Source organism: Trichoplusia ni, chromosome 6, assembly GCF_003590095.1.
Source record: "Trichoplusia ni isolate ovarian cell line Hi5 chromosome 6, tn1, whole genome shotgun sequence".
NCBI lineage: Eukaryota > Metazoa > Arthropoda > Insecta > Lepidoptera > Noctuidae > Trichoplusia > Trichoplusia ni.
In genome coordinates, this window is record NC_039483.1 from 7213708 (window position 1) to 7230862 (window position 17155).

At 37.6% G+C, this 17155-nt stretch overlaps 2 protein-coding genes across 7 annotated transcripts; one reads left to right on the forward strand and one right to left on the reverse strand.

Annotated features, from left to right (window-relative positions):
* Positions 1 to 25: 25 nt before the first annotated feature.
* On the forward strand, positions 26 to 3653 carry LOC113494688 (alpha-(1,3)-fucosyltransferase 10). 6 transcript variants are annotated; one of them, XM_026873101.1, is made up of 3 exons: positions 26 to 187; positions 309 to 382; positions 1268 to 3653. In XM_026873101.1, the coding sequence occupies exon 3, from the start codon at positions 2223 to 2225 to the stop codon at positions 3579 to 3581; it is 1359 nt and encodes a 452-aa protein (XP_026728902.1). In that variant the 5' UTR covers positions 26 to 187; positions 309 to 382; positions 1268 to 2222; the 3' UTR covers positions 3582 to 3653. The 6 variants fall into 6 exon arrangements, with proteins under 6 accessions (XP_026728902.1, XP_026728904.1, XP_026728907.1 ...); XM_026873103.1 differs by lacking the exons at positions 26 to 187; positions 309 to 382 and adding an exon at positions 996 to 1217 and having other exon boundaries at positions 1795 to 3653; XM_026873106.1 differs by lacking the exons at positions 26 to 187; positions 309 to 382 and adding an exon at positions 996 to 1217 and having other exon boundaries at positions 2158 to 3653.
* On the reverse strand, positions 3638 to 16690 carry LOC113494686 (dihydropyrimidine dehydrogenase [NADP(+)]). The gene is made up of 22 exons (XM_026873099.1): positions 16516 to 16690; positions 15824 to 15934; positions 12351 to 12521; positions 12077 to 12238; positions 11641 to 11828; positions 11197 to 11323; positions 10743 to 10893; positions 9919 to 10088; positions 9315 to 9392; positions 8978 to 9110; positions 8400 to 8587; positions 7784 to 7990; positions 7147 to 7311; positions 6610 to 6762; positions 5958 to 6078; positions 5604 to 5687; positions 5223 to 5401; positions 4656 to 4832; positions 4343 to 4573; positions 4131 to 4195; positions 3891 to 3983; positions 3638 to 3754 (listed from the first exon to the last, which is right to left on the reverse strand). Exons 1-22 carry the CDS (start codon positions 16555 to 16557, stop codon positions 3673 to 3675), a joined length of 3078 nt encoding a protein of 1025 aa, XP_026728900.1. The 5' UTR covers positions 16558 to 16690; the 3' UTR covers positions 3638 to 3672.
* Between the last annotated feature and the right edge of the window lie 465 nt (positions 16691 to 17155).

The window sequence follows — 17155 nt, forward strand, 5'->3', positions numbered from 1 at the left end:
CACTGACATAGTGTGTCTTCCGTTATGTCATTGTTGTTTTAGAAGATTGTATTTTTAATGTTTTGTAATTTTATGTGTGCTATTTTCTCCAGACCTTTTGAAATAGCTATACGATAAGTGATTCAGCCCTTTTAGAGAAGCAAGCTAAAATACAACGTTTCTAAAATGTCGGATATGATAATAAATGGTATACCTAACAAATTTCACTTATGTTATAATTTTATAGAAAAAGAACAACGATAGCTCTTATAGTACCTACTCGATGACTTCGATAGAACTGTTAACTATTATTTTATTCATCTTTTCAGACTCTGTCCCAGTGGATAAAAAATGGAGCGAATTAATCAGATATAATATATTCATTATGAAACTTGTTGAGTTTGTAAGTATTATGTTTTTTTTTTGTAATGCATTGCTAATATACTTTTCTAATATAATATTGATATCCGTTTAAATTTCATTCCTTATAGGGAATTTCTCTAGTAATTACCGTCTTACCAACGATAATTCCAAGACCACAGGGGCATATGTACTGCATATCGACTGGTCCTACGCTAGTAATCTCGTTGTTATTCATAATTTTATATTTACGAAGAAGAGTCCCATTATTTATGGAAAAAATGTACTTATTTTTTCAAATTTTATTTACGTTTGGTGCTTTCATTCAATGTTTTTTACTAAATCTAGTTAGAGTTTGGTTGTGGCTAATTTACGGTATATTTTATTTTGCATTGTTAACTGCGCTGTCTCTTGATTTATTCTTGATTGCAAATGAAAGAGGTTGTACTTTCAGTTGTGCATAACAATATTTATAACAATCAGTTTTACGTGTACCAGGCATAATTAGTTACTAATACAATTTTAATTGAAATTTTGTTTTTTTGATCCTATTTATGATTTACTTTACAATCCTAATTAGTCGATGAATTGATCATCACCTTAGGAACGACCTTGAACTTTAAGAATATCTTTTGACAGTAACTTGACGTTAAAGTTTGTTGAACTTTTGACACCTGTCTGACAGAGGGTATGATGCACATGCAAAACTTTTGCATGTCTATTGGTGTCGGTGTCTATTTATTTTTTAAACGTGTTTTAAATGTCGTTGATTGATTATTATTTAAAAACTAAAGATGGGAAGGCTGAATGTTTATAAATACTATCATCTGAAATTCCACAACACATAGGCAAGATGATGTAATCAAAATGTTAGGTAGGTAAGTTCCTGAGGATGAGACAATAGTGTCATAAGAATTATTACTTTTAGGTAATATCATTGCTCCTCATGATAATCCCGTTTGTATTGACGGAGCCGGATTTGTTGCACTGCCTTGCCGTCGCTCCGACCCTCGTCCTGTCCGTTATGTTCGTCGTGTTATACTTAGTGGACCAAGTGCATGATCTGGCCGAACAACTATACTTAATGTTACAAATCATATTTAATGTCCTAGCATTTATATTCGTACTATTAAATACAAGCGCCACATTAGCGTTATACGGATTATTCTATTGTCATCTGCTCATCGCACTGTGCATAGATAAGTACTATGTCATAAAAGAACGAGGATTTGCATTACTTAAAAAAGAATAAATGTTATTGTTCAATAAAATGCTCTCACAGGCATACACATTCGTATTATTCAGTAGTTTTGAACATTCAAGCCACTACTTACTCCTTTGAGTATTAAATATGTTTTCTTATACAAACTGCTAAGAGGCTAACTGTTGATGATTAGTAATAAGTATAGTTCTGTAACATGCATGAGTCTACAAGTGGGTCCGTCTTACTTTTAGGTAGTGGCACTGCTACTCAATATACTGCCCCATGTTGTGGAGCCGCTGGACATATTCCAATGCCTGGTGGCGGGGCCCACGATCATGTGTTCCACGCTTTTTATGGTGCTCTATGTGGTGGACCAAGTGCAATATGAGGCAGAGTTATATTACGTCCTCTTTGAACTCATTTTCACACTAATAGCTTTTGTCAAACTATTCATTATTGGTAAACTAGTAGGAGCCATATATGGACTGTTTTATGCTGATTTAATAATAGCATTCTCAATGGACATATTCTACATGCATAGAGAGCGAGGCTGGACCTTTTGATTTGTGTATTAAATTTCTTGTTATCTTGACTATTGTTTTTTTTTTACATAGTAGTGAGCTGATAATGTATTCCCGCTGGTTTAGCCACATCCTGCGACACACAAGAATGTGGGTGTATGAGTAATCAATTGCCTATGGCTGGACAGACTGTTATAATGTGTAAAAGGATAAAACAAAATTTATGGACTGTTGTATTTTGTGCTTTGAAAATGTTGAACACACTGCTAAAAAGAGTTTTGAGAGTGAGACTCTGTGAGTTACTGTGGTGTATACTTGTATTCGTAATTTTTATAGTGCTATGGACTTTTAGTGATGTGAAAGAAACCAGTGCCAAAGTAACAGCTCAGTATCCTGTGATTCTATGGTGGACTTTGGAATTCCCCGGCAGCTCTACCACCAGAACATGTTCAAATAATATTAAGTGTCATGTATACAGTGATATAGAAAAAGACAAATATTATAGTGTTGGAGCATACTTGTTCTATGCCAGCAACATTAAATTTAAGAACCTCCCTTTGCCAAGAAAACCCAAAGATGTGATATGGGGCCTTTATCATGAAGAGTCACCGAGGAATGTAGAAGAATTGTTACATGAGAAAGCATTGAGCTTATTCAATTTTACGGCAACATTTAGTAGATTCAGCAATGTCCCATTTCCTCTGCAACATTTACATTCATTTGAAGATATAACAAGTACAACATACTTTGTTAAAACTTCCATAAAAAATACGTATCTCAAAGATATTTCTCCGATCATGTATTTGCAGAGTGATTGTGAAACTTCTACCGAAAGAGATGCGTACGTCCAGGAGCTTATGAAAGTAATTGACGTGGACTCATACGGCTCATGCTTGAACAATAAAGAATTACCATCGAAATTCAAAACTGACTATTTGAACAACTTGAATGAAGATGAGTTTTTAAAATTCATTGCTCGCTACAAATTTGTCGTGGCATTTGAAAATGGGGCTTGTAATGACTACATTACGGAGAAGTTCTGGCGCGCCATAAAAGTAGGAACTGTCCCCATTTATTTTGGTTCCCCAACCATTAGAGACTGGCTACCAAATCGTAAGTCAGCTATTCTACTAGAAGATTTTCCTACACCAAAGATTCTACACAAACACATAGAGCAACTACTGAACAATGATACATTATATGAGGAATATTTAGAACATAAGACCATTCAAACTATAACTAATGACAGACTCGTAAACGAATATAGGGATAGGCCTTATCAATTGGACGGTATCAAAGTTATAGAGAAGTTCGAGTGTTTCATCTGTGAGAAGTTACATGAGAAAATGAATAATCAAATAGGAGTAAATGTTGTAAATAAGAGTCACTATGACTGTCCCAAACCCATATCAGCCCTAAGTTTAAAAGTGAACCCCGAAAACAGTTGGGTATATTCATGGGAAAAAGCCGAAATAGATGCAGCTAAAATTTACACAGAAATTATGAATGGAGATTAATATATTTTGCATAATTTTACAATGTAATATTTTGTATTATTTTACATTTTAATATATTTTTGATAGATATTTTATGTCTGAGTTTATATTTTCACGCATCCAATGGAGAAACTGGTAGAATGTCGTAGCGCAAACCTCTCTTTATAACGTGAGGAATTTTCTTAGGCACCATTCTGTGAAAGGTAAAACATCCTTAAATAAATTACTTTTTAGTTTAGATACTCATATTACACTGAAGAAACTTTGATTTCTATCCTGCTATGGTTAAGAGAATTATATAAGAAAAATAAAAGCTAAAATTGTGCTTACGATATGCAGTCGATGATAGGGCAGACAGATAGACACAGCGTACATCCAGTGCAGTCGTCGTTCACATGAGGTATGTGAGTCTCGGGATCAAATCTGAAAAAATACGCAGAATATACATTTTATCAAGTAGGTTTTAACATAAACTTTAAGTACAGTTTTAAAAGCTCTAAGTACACTTTCTTTGGTAGAGATTTTTAACAGTAGCTATTTCTATGCAGTTGCTTATTTCTGTTTACTTACTCGATAGCCTGGTAACCAGAGTCCGCACAAGCCATGTAGCATTTACCGCAGTTAATACACATATCCTGAAACAAAAATTAGTCTGTTTTTCATGCATTTGTTTATAAATTTCCTTGCCCAATGAGATATATGAGAGTACTAATAAAATAGTATGTATATATGTTTATATTTGAATTAACAAATTGATGAGCTTCTAGTAAAAATAAACTTACGTCATCAATCAATGCAACAACTTGCTTCGTGTTATCCAAGTGTTTGTAAGTACCGACTCTCGGTAACGCCTCGCCCAATACATCCTTAATCTTTGGAACATCAATATCTTCATGGTAACCATTCGACGTGTAATTTTGAACCTTATTGTCAGATAATATGTCTGATTTTAGCCTAGTTTCATGAAGTAACTCTTCGCGTTTTCTGCCGTAAGGACCAAAGTGGGCCAACACCTGCAGACATAAATAATTTTATTTAAGTCACATTGAAAGAGGATTTTAGACTTTGTTAGGAAGGCAATAGAGGTCAATATACCTTGCCATTTTCGTCGTACAGAGTTTGAACAGGTTTTCCTTTCTGGTGCTTGAATGTTGGAGGCGACTGTCCCAGCCAGCCATCTAGGCCGAGGGAACGGAGGTATAATAGAGCTTTTAACCCAGTTATATAGTCATCAACGACTGTAAAGTCTTGATTTTGGACTGCACTGCAAATCTGAAATGAAAAAAGAGTTTTAGTTTGGTTCTCTTCCAGCCTGAACGGCTAGATCAACTATGATAAAACTTGACAAAAATCTTTTTATTTGAGAAAATTCTCATGGACTGGCCATTACACGTAGCTCTGGACTAAGCTGCTCTTGCCTGCTAAAGTCACTGGGATGCTTCCCTTATACCAGGAACTATAGGAATCCGATGCAAACCACCGCGATACAGAGAGCCTTAACGATAACGAGAGCAAGTGATACCACGGGTTACGTTGTTTTTTAAAATGCAGGTAATAAGGGACTGGTACAAATTTGTATGAAGACTCCAAATTTTTTTTGTCGCCGCCGTGTCTACCCTTGATTACCCCAAGCCCACTGGAGGCCGAGCCCTAGCCCCCTACCTGCACGACGGGCGCCCCGCACAGTATGAACTGCAGCGCGGAGTCCGCGGAGTCCACGCCGCCGATGCCCAGCACGGGCAGGCCCGGCAGCTTGTTGCCGATGGCCGACACGGCGCGCAGCCCCAGCGGACGGGTCACCGTGCCCGACACGCCGCCGTATGTCGTGTGCTTCTCTACACCTGTAGGTTACAAAATAACTTAAGTAAAACTTTAATATGAACAATCATTCACGTAGCTAAATATTACGAATTTTCAAATATAAAGGTGATCGGGAAATCAACAAATTAATAATTCCATCACCTTAAGTAAGAGTTAGTGTCCAGCATTTTCGAAACCTGTTTTACAAATTGGTATTGAAAAATAAACTCTGCGTATACTTACCGACTGCCGGCCAAGGCGTAGAATCAGGTCTGACCGACATCAATCCAGATACCGTGTTAATAGCTGAAACACCGCTAGCGCCACCTATACAGAAACATATTATATAATGTAGGTTAAAACTGAGAAATCAAGCAATCAAGATTATATCCGATTTCGATTTAAGCTATTGAAGCTGTTTTTAATCTGGCTGTTGTTTAGTGAAGTCTACTTGAAAAGCAGAAACTGAGAAATCATTGTAGGTTATGAGTTACGTAATTACTTCTAGTCGGTAGTCACTGATATCTAACCTCGAGATGTTATGAGCATTTATTAATCATAACACGCGTTACAAGTGTCTTGTACTGAGTTTTTTACCTTCGTAGGCCGCAGTAGCAATACTGACGATGTCAGTGATGTTTGGCGTCAGTTTCACGAAGAACGGGATCTTGATAGCCTTGCGCACCCACTGGGATATGCCTTTCACGAGAACGGGGTCCTGTGTATTAAAAAAAAAGGAAATTTTCGTAAGGTCTCTGTAGGTACAGGACTTACGATACTAATACTACAACCGTTTAATATAATAATTTACGTAAAGGTTAAGAAACGACTTTAGTTTTTTTTTTACTTATTTAAATTATTGCACCTTCCTGCACTACAGCAAATCATTTACAACTTCTTAACAATCATAAAAAACTTAGGAAGAAATTATGAGCATGTTTGAAATATGCATATTCGAGTGTCACAGTGTACGAAAAAGAACTCTTGTAAAACAACCGATTCCTATAAAATTTTGTGTGCATATTCGCTAGGTGTATCTGACCATCAGGAGAATCTGACCAAGTCTATTTTTCATATACCTAAGAGCATTTCTTTAATTCCCATAAAATGTTTTTTCTGAGATGCACCGTGGCAAAGCAACGTTTGCTGGATCAACTAGCTGTTTAAAAAAAATACACAAACAGGCAATTGTTTACTACACATTCCATCAACGAATCCATATTAAACTATGAAGTATAGCTACGTATACCTGTCCACACGCCAGCCCCATGCCGGACTCCCCCATCCCGTGCGGACACGACAGGTTGAGCTCGAGCGCGTCCGCGCCCGACGCCTCCGCCATGCGGGACAGCTGCGTCCAGTCCTCCTCGTCGTACGAACACATTATCGATGCTATTATCACCTGGAGACAAATGTATTGTTTGATATAGGATTGTGCTTAATCTTGATATACACTGAAATACTGACGTAATTAATATCATTCGACTCGCGAAACCCTTAATCATGAGCTGACGCAGCGTCAGCTCATGATTAAGCTGCTAAGCGCGTATCCAAAAGAATTTTCTTGATGACAGAAAATAAACTGTCATACTATTGTTATAAAGTACAAAGTTGAATAGTCAACTTGTTAATACCGGTCGTGAAGGTCTCCAAACCTAATAATAATTTTACGATCGTAATAAGATATTCACAACGTTTGCCCAAATTTTCCAATTATTTGCCATCGTTACAAGAAAAACAAAGAGGAATTTAACCTTAAAGTATGGGAATAGATGTTAATACTGACTTTATTCGGGAAGTCCCTCTTGAGCTCAGCGATCCCGCGACACCAGTAGTCGGCGGACTTCTCAGAGATGAGCTCGATGTTGAGGAAGCTGCTCTGTCCCGGCCCGTAGTGCTCGCCCGACGTCACGCCGCGGACTATGCGCGGGGACACGTTGGTCACCAAGTCCTGAGGGGGGGGGGAGGTTTATTATAATGCTGTTAGGTTTAGTTATTGTTCTACTAAAATTATGTTATATCTGTGGGTAAAAGACGTAAAAGACGTGAACAATGCATGAGGCATTGATGGTATAAACTAACAGACAGTTTTCTAGGATTCGGCGTTCAAAGAGAGAATTTTAGGGAAAGACTTTGGTTTTACTTATTCCCATTTTATCAGATCTTCGATCGATATTATGTGCAAAGTTATAACAAAAGCTTATAGACGTTCTTTTCCCTGAGTTTCATAAAACATTTGATAGTCTTGGACAATGCGGCAACCATCAGGAGAAGAAGAAAAAGCTGTTGTAGTGGGAACGGTTTGCCAGAACAAACTCAGCTGAGTAAGGTTCTGAAATTTTTAGCTAGCATTTAGCTCTGAATGTCCTACTTGAACACATGTTGAAACCTGTGTAAAACTATAGTACTCAGTACTTTCTTACCTTATCAAGTCCAAAGGTCTTGCTGACAGCAAATCCCCAGCCTTGCTCGAATGCCCTCCGTATCATAGCAGTGTTCGTAGTGGGAGGGGCGCTGGCCAGCCCGAACGGGTTCTCAAACTTGATACCGCAGACTTCGACGGATAAGTCCACGTCGTCGATAGGGCAGTGGAACTTAGGAAGCTCGATAGGAGAGTCGAAGGGGATGCCCTGGAAATTAATACAAGTGGGAATTGGTTATATTCTGATGGAGGGTATTTGACATAGCTCAAGAATTCCAGACATATGACACGCTGTCTCAGGACAAGTGTTCGTACATCACACAAATGCTTGATCGAACCCGAAGCTAGAAGCACATAAGTATGATAGTGGGGGCTAATAACATCACTTGCAAGAAAAAGCATACTGGTAAGTGACGTCACACGACTACACGAAACCCACTGAGGCCGATGAGCTGTTTCGATCCTCGCGTAGGACAAGCATTTGTGTGATCCACGAATACTTGTCTTGAGTCTGGATGTCTTTATGCAATTTTTGTGAAACCTCGCGCGACACAAATATTAAATTTCTTAGAAATCGTTTAGAAAAAATTGAAGTAATATCACAAAAGGAAACTAACCTGTAAATAGCAATGCATGTACCAGGCAGCTGTCTTGCCGTCATTAACTGACTCGACCGTGGTTTCCGCGACCCCGGTCAGGTCCCCGCCCACGAACACGCGCGGGTTGCTCTTGCTCTGCATCGACAATTCGTCCACCTCAGGTAGACCCCAGCGGTTCAACTTAATACCGGCCATCGCGTCTTTTACTACAATGGTATATATAATTATAAATTCATCGATATTTTTCTCTCGTCGTTTTTGCCGATTTAGGGATATATGTTGATTTTGAGATTCTTATTAATTGATACTTTGTGTTGGTTGGTACACTTTCAAAAAAAAATTATTAAAAAAATAAAACGAAAGTTGCCGTCTGTTACGTATGCACATTTAAATCGTTCCACTGATTTCAATAAAACTATGTACACATGGTATAAGCCTACAATAGATTCAAAGAATGGTTACAGACTACGTCACATGCCATTATAATCAACTACATGGTTTTACCATGTACTACTGTAACATTTTTATGTAAACCCATACTTCGCAAATAAGATAATTTGAAGAACAAGTACTTAGCAACTATTTTATCGTCTTACCGTCAGTTTCATAAAGTCCGGAGCCAAACGCAGAAATGATGAAGTTAGCTTTTAACTGCATTACTTGATCCTCATCCTCGATCCATTCTCCATCGTCCAGTTGTTCCGTACGGCACATCTTTAAGGCCGCAATCTGTAGTAAAAATAAATATATACGAAATAAATTTGAAGAAAAGAGAATACAGCGGTATGCAAGAATGACTTTTGGCAAAGAGCTTTTCTTATAATAGTCATTCTTCGTCCTTTTCAAGGGGAATATAGAGACATATAGACGACTTAATACCTCACTTAGCTAAGTGTCGTTCTTGCATAACTGTGAGAGTATTCGTTTACAAACCTTGCCATCTTTCACAACGACTTCCCTTGGTGACATGAAAGGGATAAACTCGCATTTTTCCTCTTTAGCCAAGTCCACCTAGAAAGACAATAGTGGATTATATCACAAAGCACGGTCACGGGTTCATTATAAATTTAATTATTTCCATCTGACATCTGAGTAGCTTATCAAGCGAAACTCAATTTTAAAGTAACACGCCGCAGTAACGTTTTTGAGTTAGCTAAATGATAAAGAAAAACGTAATAACTTAGACTAAAGTAATTACTCAATATGACTTATCCACATTTCGTATACTCGGTTGAATAAATAAACAAGGTTCTAATTTCTTTAGGCCTCTAATTTCATTTTTTGTAGTAACTATCGTGAGACTGATTCATTATTAAATGATGCAACGGTTTAATCACGCGTATTTATCGGGAATGACCGACTCATTAAGGACTCCGGTTGGGTCCGAAACTAGTCGGGCACTCCCGAGAAATGCGTGATGAGTAAACCGTTGCATCATTTAATAGTCTAATAAAATTACTGGCGAGCATAACTGATGGCTTCCATGACCTTCAATGACCCAAATCCCTTGATAGTTCCAAATCCCTTGCCCCCTCACCTCTTCAGGCACTGCCCTGATGTTGGTGATTCCCTTCCTGAACACGACGTACACGCGCCGCGCCCCGCAGCGCAGCGCGGACGTGGCGCAGTCGAAGGCGGTGTCGCCAGCGCCCAACACTATCACGTTACCGTGTAATGAAGGCAGGGCTGACTTGCAGGCACATAGACCTGTGGTAATAGGTAGGAAATATGTGGAAACAGGAATTTTAAATAAATTTTAGAATAAATTTTTAGAAGTTATTGCCCAAGTGAAAAATTAAACATTAATAATATTTGGAAAGACACCCAGATTGCTTGTTCTACGCGGGGATCGAACTCGCGACACGTCGCACTCAGTGGGTTTGACGTAGTGACCTCAACCACTCGGCTATCCATATTATTACACGCTTTTATTGGGAGGTTGTATATCGCAATTTAAGCCTTAAGGTTCATATAGCCGTACACTGTGCTCAAGTATCTGGTCTAATATTAATACAATAAGAATTAAATGCAATACTATAGCCTTGAACTAAATTGATTATCGATTGGAAAACAGGCAAATTTATACCCAAGACCGAGATGTTTATTTCACTACCAAAACTTAAACAACTCCATTACTGTATTTTTTTATCAATACACGAGTTAGTAACCTACATTAATGCCAACATCATTTGAAAACCTTGACTATTAATTAAAATATTTACTTCACTTATATGATAACCAAAAAAAAGAACAAGAAAATTTCTACTCGAACCGGTTCATCAACTCAAGGACTGCCGAAAGTAATTGGGGTATCCCGATAAATATGTTTAAATACATAATAAATACATATTTGTAACAAACCTTTCTTGCTTCCTTTAGAGACGAGCGGCAAGAAATCCTTGCTGGTATAGAAACCCATTTCTTGGTTGAGCCCTTTGAAAATTGGAATGCTTTTTGGCTCTGGCAAGCCAATTCCGAGGAAGACCGCTGAATGACCATCTTCAAGGAGACCCTGAAAATAACAAATTAGTTTCTGTGAAGACGCGTATGACGTGTATTCTATCTAGCTATGTGTATGGAAATAAAGCTTTCTCCAAGAAAGAAAAGTTCTAAAAATGTTTCTTGCTGTATTTGATGCAGCTGATGACAGTTTCGTATGAAAAGCCTATTTATTTTAAGAATCGTAATTTTGACGGAATATTGATATTAGAAGGGATATTTGAAAGGGTAGTCCAAATTATCCTGTAGTCCAAATTCATCTTTTGCCTTTATTCTAATATCCTACATAGAAACCAGTATGTGTTCAGGTACTTACATTAACAGTGATATCTTTCGTGGACAGTTTCCTTCCGGTAACGAACTTGACGCCAAGTTGCTTGACAAGCTCCACTTCGTACTGCACCACGTCGTACGGGAGACGGTATTGTGGGATTTCAGCTGAACTGAAACGTAAATAGTTTTTCATCCGAGTGCACGAGAAAGGTTATGAACGTCTGTTATAGTTGTTTTTGCGCTAGGTATACTTCGCAACCGTATTAAAGGAATAGTCAAATCTAGCGGGAGTTGTACAGTTCGTTCTTCGTTGATAGTCAAACTTATACAAACAAAAATATCGTCCAGTATCAAAGGTAATCCAACACAGTTCATTGGATAAAAAAACTCTGTGAAATAAACGAAATCTATTGCAATACATTGTCCATCTAAAAAAACCCCAGAAAAGAACTCCTAAAATATTACTTTGCTTCTGTTGTGCACTTACCTCAATCCTCCCAAATACTGCTCCTTCTCATAAACAGTGATGTCCTTGTACCCCAACCTGGCTAGAAAGCAAGCACAGCTGATGCTGGCCGGTCCACCGCCGATCAGAGCTATCTTCTGTTTCCCACCGTTTGGCAAAGGCTTAGTCTTGGGATCCAGGGTTTGTGGGATGCCCATTTTCATGAAGATCTATAAATTATTTTAATATTAAGACCATCTAACAAGGTGGATTATTTGCGTGTAGAGCGGAAATTAAGCTTAAACTTGGAGAAAAGGGCACAATGCGACACATGTACCTAAGTGTAACACTTATTAATAATTTTATTAAATACATTGATCTACAAGTTATGAAGAGGACATACTGGCAGAGCTAAAAAGGAGAAGTATCTTAGTCCTGCATTGGAAAAAGGTATTTTCTTCTAAGAAGATCGACTTACATCAACTGCAAAATGCTGTAGTCCACCAATGTTGATAGCTCCTTCTTCGCTGGCGTGCAGGTTGCAGCCACCGACACAGAGGTCGCTGGTTGGGCAGACCATGCCGCACGTCAGACCCAGCGGGTTGTCAGATAGGATCGCTTTCGCCGCGCCATAGTAGTTCTGTTAAAAGTATTGGGTCGTTAATAACGTTTGTTTCTTTATAATTATTTAAATTACACCATTTGGGTAGGAGCATAACACTACAGCTAATAGTAATCTATCAAGTACAAACCTTGTTCGCGATGCTGGTGATAAAGCTCTTCACATCAATTTGAGTAGGACATGACTTCTGGCAGGGTGCGTCGGCACACTTGAGGCATCTCGCTGCCTCGCGCAACGCACCGCGCTCCGACAGCGTCGTGTGTTTGATGTCGTCGAAGTTGTTGGTCAGAGTTGGGCATGCCTGGAATTTATGCTGTAATTAATCTTCCAGATACAGAGTATGGCACGTCAATATTATTGTTTGAGCGATGCAGCGATGGTACACCGCGTTCGGTGCATAATGAATTGCTATGCCATACACCGACGCGACCGCATGCGGGGAATTATCGAGGTGCGTGGCGGTAAGAGAGTATAAGTAAGACTCAGACTCAGTAAGACTGACACTACCCGCTTTCTCCCCTGGGAAAGTGGGTGGCCGAGTGGGTAGCCAAGGGGATGCCCCCGACAAGGCAAATATAAAAATTAACATATTGATGGCTACTACCATATCTTACTTAAAGTAACATAGATACAGTATTGAAGCTATTGTAAGCTAAGTGTTTGTATAGTCTGGACAAAAACATATGACAAGAATTTAAGAGGCCTTTACTCAGCAAACAGTATAAACAAACTGATCAATCTGAACAATCCTAATGAAGTGCGAATTGCCTTCATATTTCGATGCATTAATGTCTTTAGTCTGATACATAGGTACATTAGGTACGCAAGAAGCACATTACGAATTCCAACCTAATCGTACTACTTCATGTAAGTGTGTACTATGAGTGTGTTTTTGGTTTAGAGTTTATTACATCTTCTTCTTCTTCTTATATATAAAAATGAATTGCTGTTCGTTAGTCTCGCTAAAACTCGAGAATGGCTGAACCGATTTGTCTAATTTTAGTCTTGAAATATTCGTACCAGTCCAGGGAAGGTTTAAACGGTGAGATAATAAGGAAAAATTGCGGTAAAGAAAAAATTTTCTACGCGGGTGAAACCGCGGGAAACAGCTAGTTATATATATTATTTACGGCAGTTTATACATAGGATGAATACAAAACGTATGCGAAACCTGCAGTTTGGAGCAAAAGCTGGTACATGGTATTAGAAATTTATTCAAGAGCCTGACAAATAGCTTTAAAATTGTCCCTACAGTTAACTTTTCTAAAGTAAGTATAAATTACGAATAACGTCAAGGTCTCTTCCTATATTTTTCCGTTCACGATCTCGTTAACCTCATGGCTGTGAGTAAAGATACCATTATAGTTGATAAAAGGTATCAGTCTGAGCCCTTGACTTCGTCTGCAATTAGTAATGTAGATAGCTTGATAACAGAACGGAAGAATACTTAAAAAATGTCATGAGATGTTTTAATTATCATTTGCTAAGGGCCTTATTCAAGAATAACGGGAGCAATAGGTGTCATACCATCTCGGCTTTGTCACGAATAATGTAATTAAGACAAATTTAGAACAGCGCCTTGCTAACCTGTTTCCTTCTTGCATTAAGCTGTAATTCGCATAGGTAACAATTCAAAGATTAATTGTAGTCGCGTGATCTCTTTTAATTGTTTTTTTAAGTATACGATCATTTTTTCTGTTTAATAAGGGCATTGGTTACCACATTCCAGAAAAGTTATTATCTGCGTCATACTTCTCCCCTTTCCCTCTTTTTAGATTCTTAATAAAGAGGTATATTAGATAGAGATCCCATCTTATGGAGCTAAATGAGATATTGCGTAGGTATATCATCTTAGCAATAAATATTACATATTATTTTGCCATTCAGGCATTTACGCGTACGATAAAATCAAAATATGCCTATTTCTGTCTTATTTATAACTCATATCTTACTGATAAAGATTATTTTCAAAGAAATATTTTTTCATGTACCTATATCTTTTACTCCGTTTCTTTCACTATCTTTTAGATTTATTTAATATTAAGATTAAGAGGATGCAGAATCCGCTCAAGCCATTCCAAGGCCACACGATAGCATGCGAAAAAAGGGGTTATCTGGTTAAAAAATATCTGATGATCAAAAGCTTTTGGTGTTAATAAAATTGAACGTTACCAGGATGACAGCGGTTATTGCATTCTCACCACAACTGGGTATGAATATGTTTGTGTGTTGGCCCTAAACACGACCTAAGGCAACACCAGAAGACTGACAACATTGTAAACAAACAGGAATCGATATGAGCTTGTCAGGACTAGTAATAAAAAATACCAGAAACGAAGGAAGACCTACTATTAAGCATAATTTGGTTTTGGGCATTCGTTGGATACGATATCAAGCTCGAATTCCCTCTACTGGCAGAGTCTTCTGGAAAGAGTAAACGGAACTGGTTGGTAACAAATGATGGGTAGCAAGAGGCAGCTTAGACTATTGGAGTTTTAGACTGTAGACGGCGCTCTTCGTGTAGGTAGTTCGCCATCATATTCCTATGGTGTTATTGTGAAAGCCAGTGACGCACTACACGATAGTCTTACTTCAAGGGATGGGACACTCTAAGATTCGCTAATGATATCGGTGTGTTGCTAGAAACTTTTATATTGGACGTACTGGACTGATAACTGTTACTACGCACTATGGAACAAAACATAATCATTTCGGGGTAAAATGGTGATAACACATTGGGTTAGATAATGTCATCAAAAGTTACCAAAAAATCAGTGTGACATGTCCCTATCACTTAATGGGCATTCGAACTGAGATAATGATTAAAATAGTTTGATTAATTAGTTACCCATTACCCATATATTATAAATGCGAAAGTATGTGACTGTATTTCTTGTGTGAGTACGTTTGTTACCACTTCACATCCTATTCGATGAAATTTGGAATTGAGGTAACTGACGCCTTAGATGAACAAAAGGCTAACTTTATCCGCCCTCATTGAAATAAGGTAATATTTTGGGGCTATACTCGAGAACCAAGTGAGTGAAGCTCCGAGCTATAGATAGTAATGAATACCTCTAAAGTCTAAAGACACTTGAGTTACTTCAGCCTCTAAAGTTAAATAAGGACTCTTGAAGATAGTCTATGTCAAGTATGAGTACCGAGCACAAATACATTTTATTTAATTCCTTTTGAGAAAACAGAAATCGTCGCGACTTTATTCCGCCCTTTCGTACGAACTTTGGAGGCTATATTATGAAAGTGAGTTCTGTCAGCATTAAACTGTTCCTCATCTTCCTTAGAAATCTTCCAAAGAAAAATCAACCCAAAGACTATCTCCCTTGGTCTGGGAGTCTCCTACAACTAAAAGATTAGTGAAAAATAAATTTGTAGGTCTATCCACCCTAACTTTATTTCTCCAATCGATTTATCTTTCTTTCCGTCCGGCTCACGCTTGACCGGTACTTGGCCAATACCCGTTATAAACAAATGCTAAACAATGGATACTTTTCTTTATATCGGGGTTAAAACACTGCATTCATGACGTGACAAAATATTATGGCACACATGATTTCAAAATAGCACAGCGCTCAAAATACTCACGGTACATTTTCTATCGGCGTTCCGTTTCCAGTGCTGCTTATTCCTCTTCGTTTGAGCCGATGGCACCAAGTTCGTGTAAGGCTTTACAGTTGGATTGAGTCTTAACAGATTCTGTAATAAAAATAATGCTGTAGTGCAATAATATTAAATAATTTTATTAGTATTGGCTTTTAACAAATATTTAACAGTCCTTTATCTTCAAAAGATAACCTTTGATCGCCATTTACAAATGATTTGATTTCGTTCTCGGTATAAAGATTCAGATAAGTATGTATTACATTATAACGCACACAATGTGACAAGAATAAAAATAACAATTTAAAATGTAAATAAATATTATTAAGTCATCTTTTTTGACGCGTAATTATTTTATTACGTTGAAAATTACTAAAAGAGTTTTAAACGTATGTAAAAACAAGCATTTTGTGATATTTTGTAATTGTAAGAAGCATTTCAAAACCAACAGAAAAATTAAACAACTACGTTTTAATTTAAACAGTGTTTAAGACCTTGAATTTTGTATTAGTATTGGGCACTATTGCTGTTAAAATATTATATTCGAGTTATTATTCACTGCAGTTACCAACCAGTTTACCTTACAGATAACTGGTACAGCCACTGTTGCTATACGTGTATCAGTTAACTTGTGTTAACTATTTGCAATCACAACAAACAACAAACATGGTACTAACCTCAATATCTGGCAAGTCTTTGCTCAACAACACTTTCGACATTTTAAAAATAAATAAATTTGTTCAAAAACAAAATTATTTTAATTTTTAAAAGAACGAGTTTAATTTTAGTTTATTTGTTTTTTAAAGAACGTAGACAGGGACTGCTCACTGGCAGCGCCACTATCGACTGATTACAAAACGTCTCGTGAATCGCTATCTATCGTAACGTCCAATATAAGTTGACCTATGTTGTTCTACAATAATCTCTTTGTTTTTACTCAAAAGTTAAATTAGTGGGCGGGGGGAGAGGTCAAGTAATAATTACAATTCTATACAACAATACGCAATAGACTTGATTACCGATAGAGTGGGTAATTCAGCATATTTTGATGTTTTTACTGTGTGCATTTAGCATGTTTGTTAGGAGTACTTGTAGTACGGTCCTACGCAGTATTTGCTTCCGTATTCCCGGCCTTGAGTTCCAGCTGTTATTTACAATTGCGCCAATTAGGAGACACGAGAGTACTGCTAGTCTAGATAGAACATTTATTTTACTGCTGTTGGTTTTAAAAATATTGACGTATTTTATCTTGCCATCCTTGGCTTATAGGTCACAAATTAAGTGTCGTGCATTTATACTTGCTTTTGTTTTTGAAGC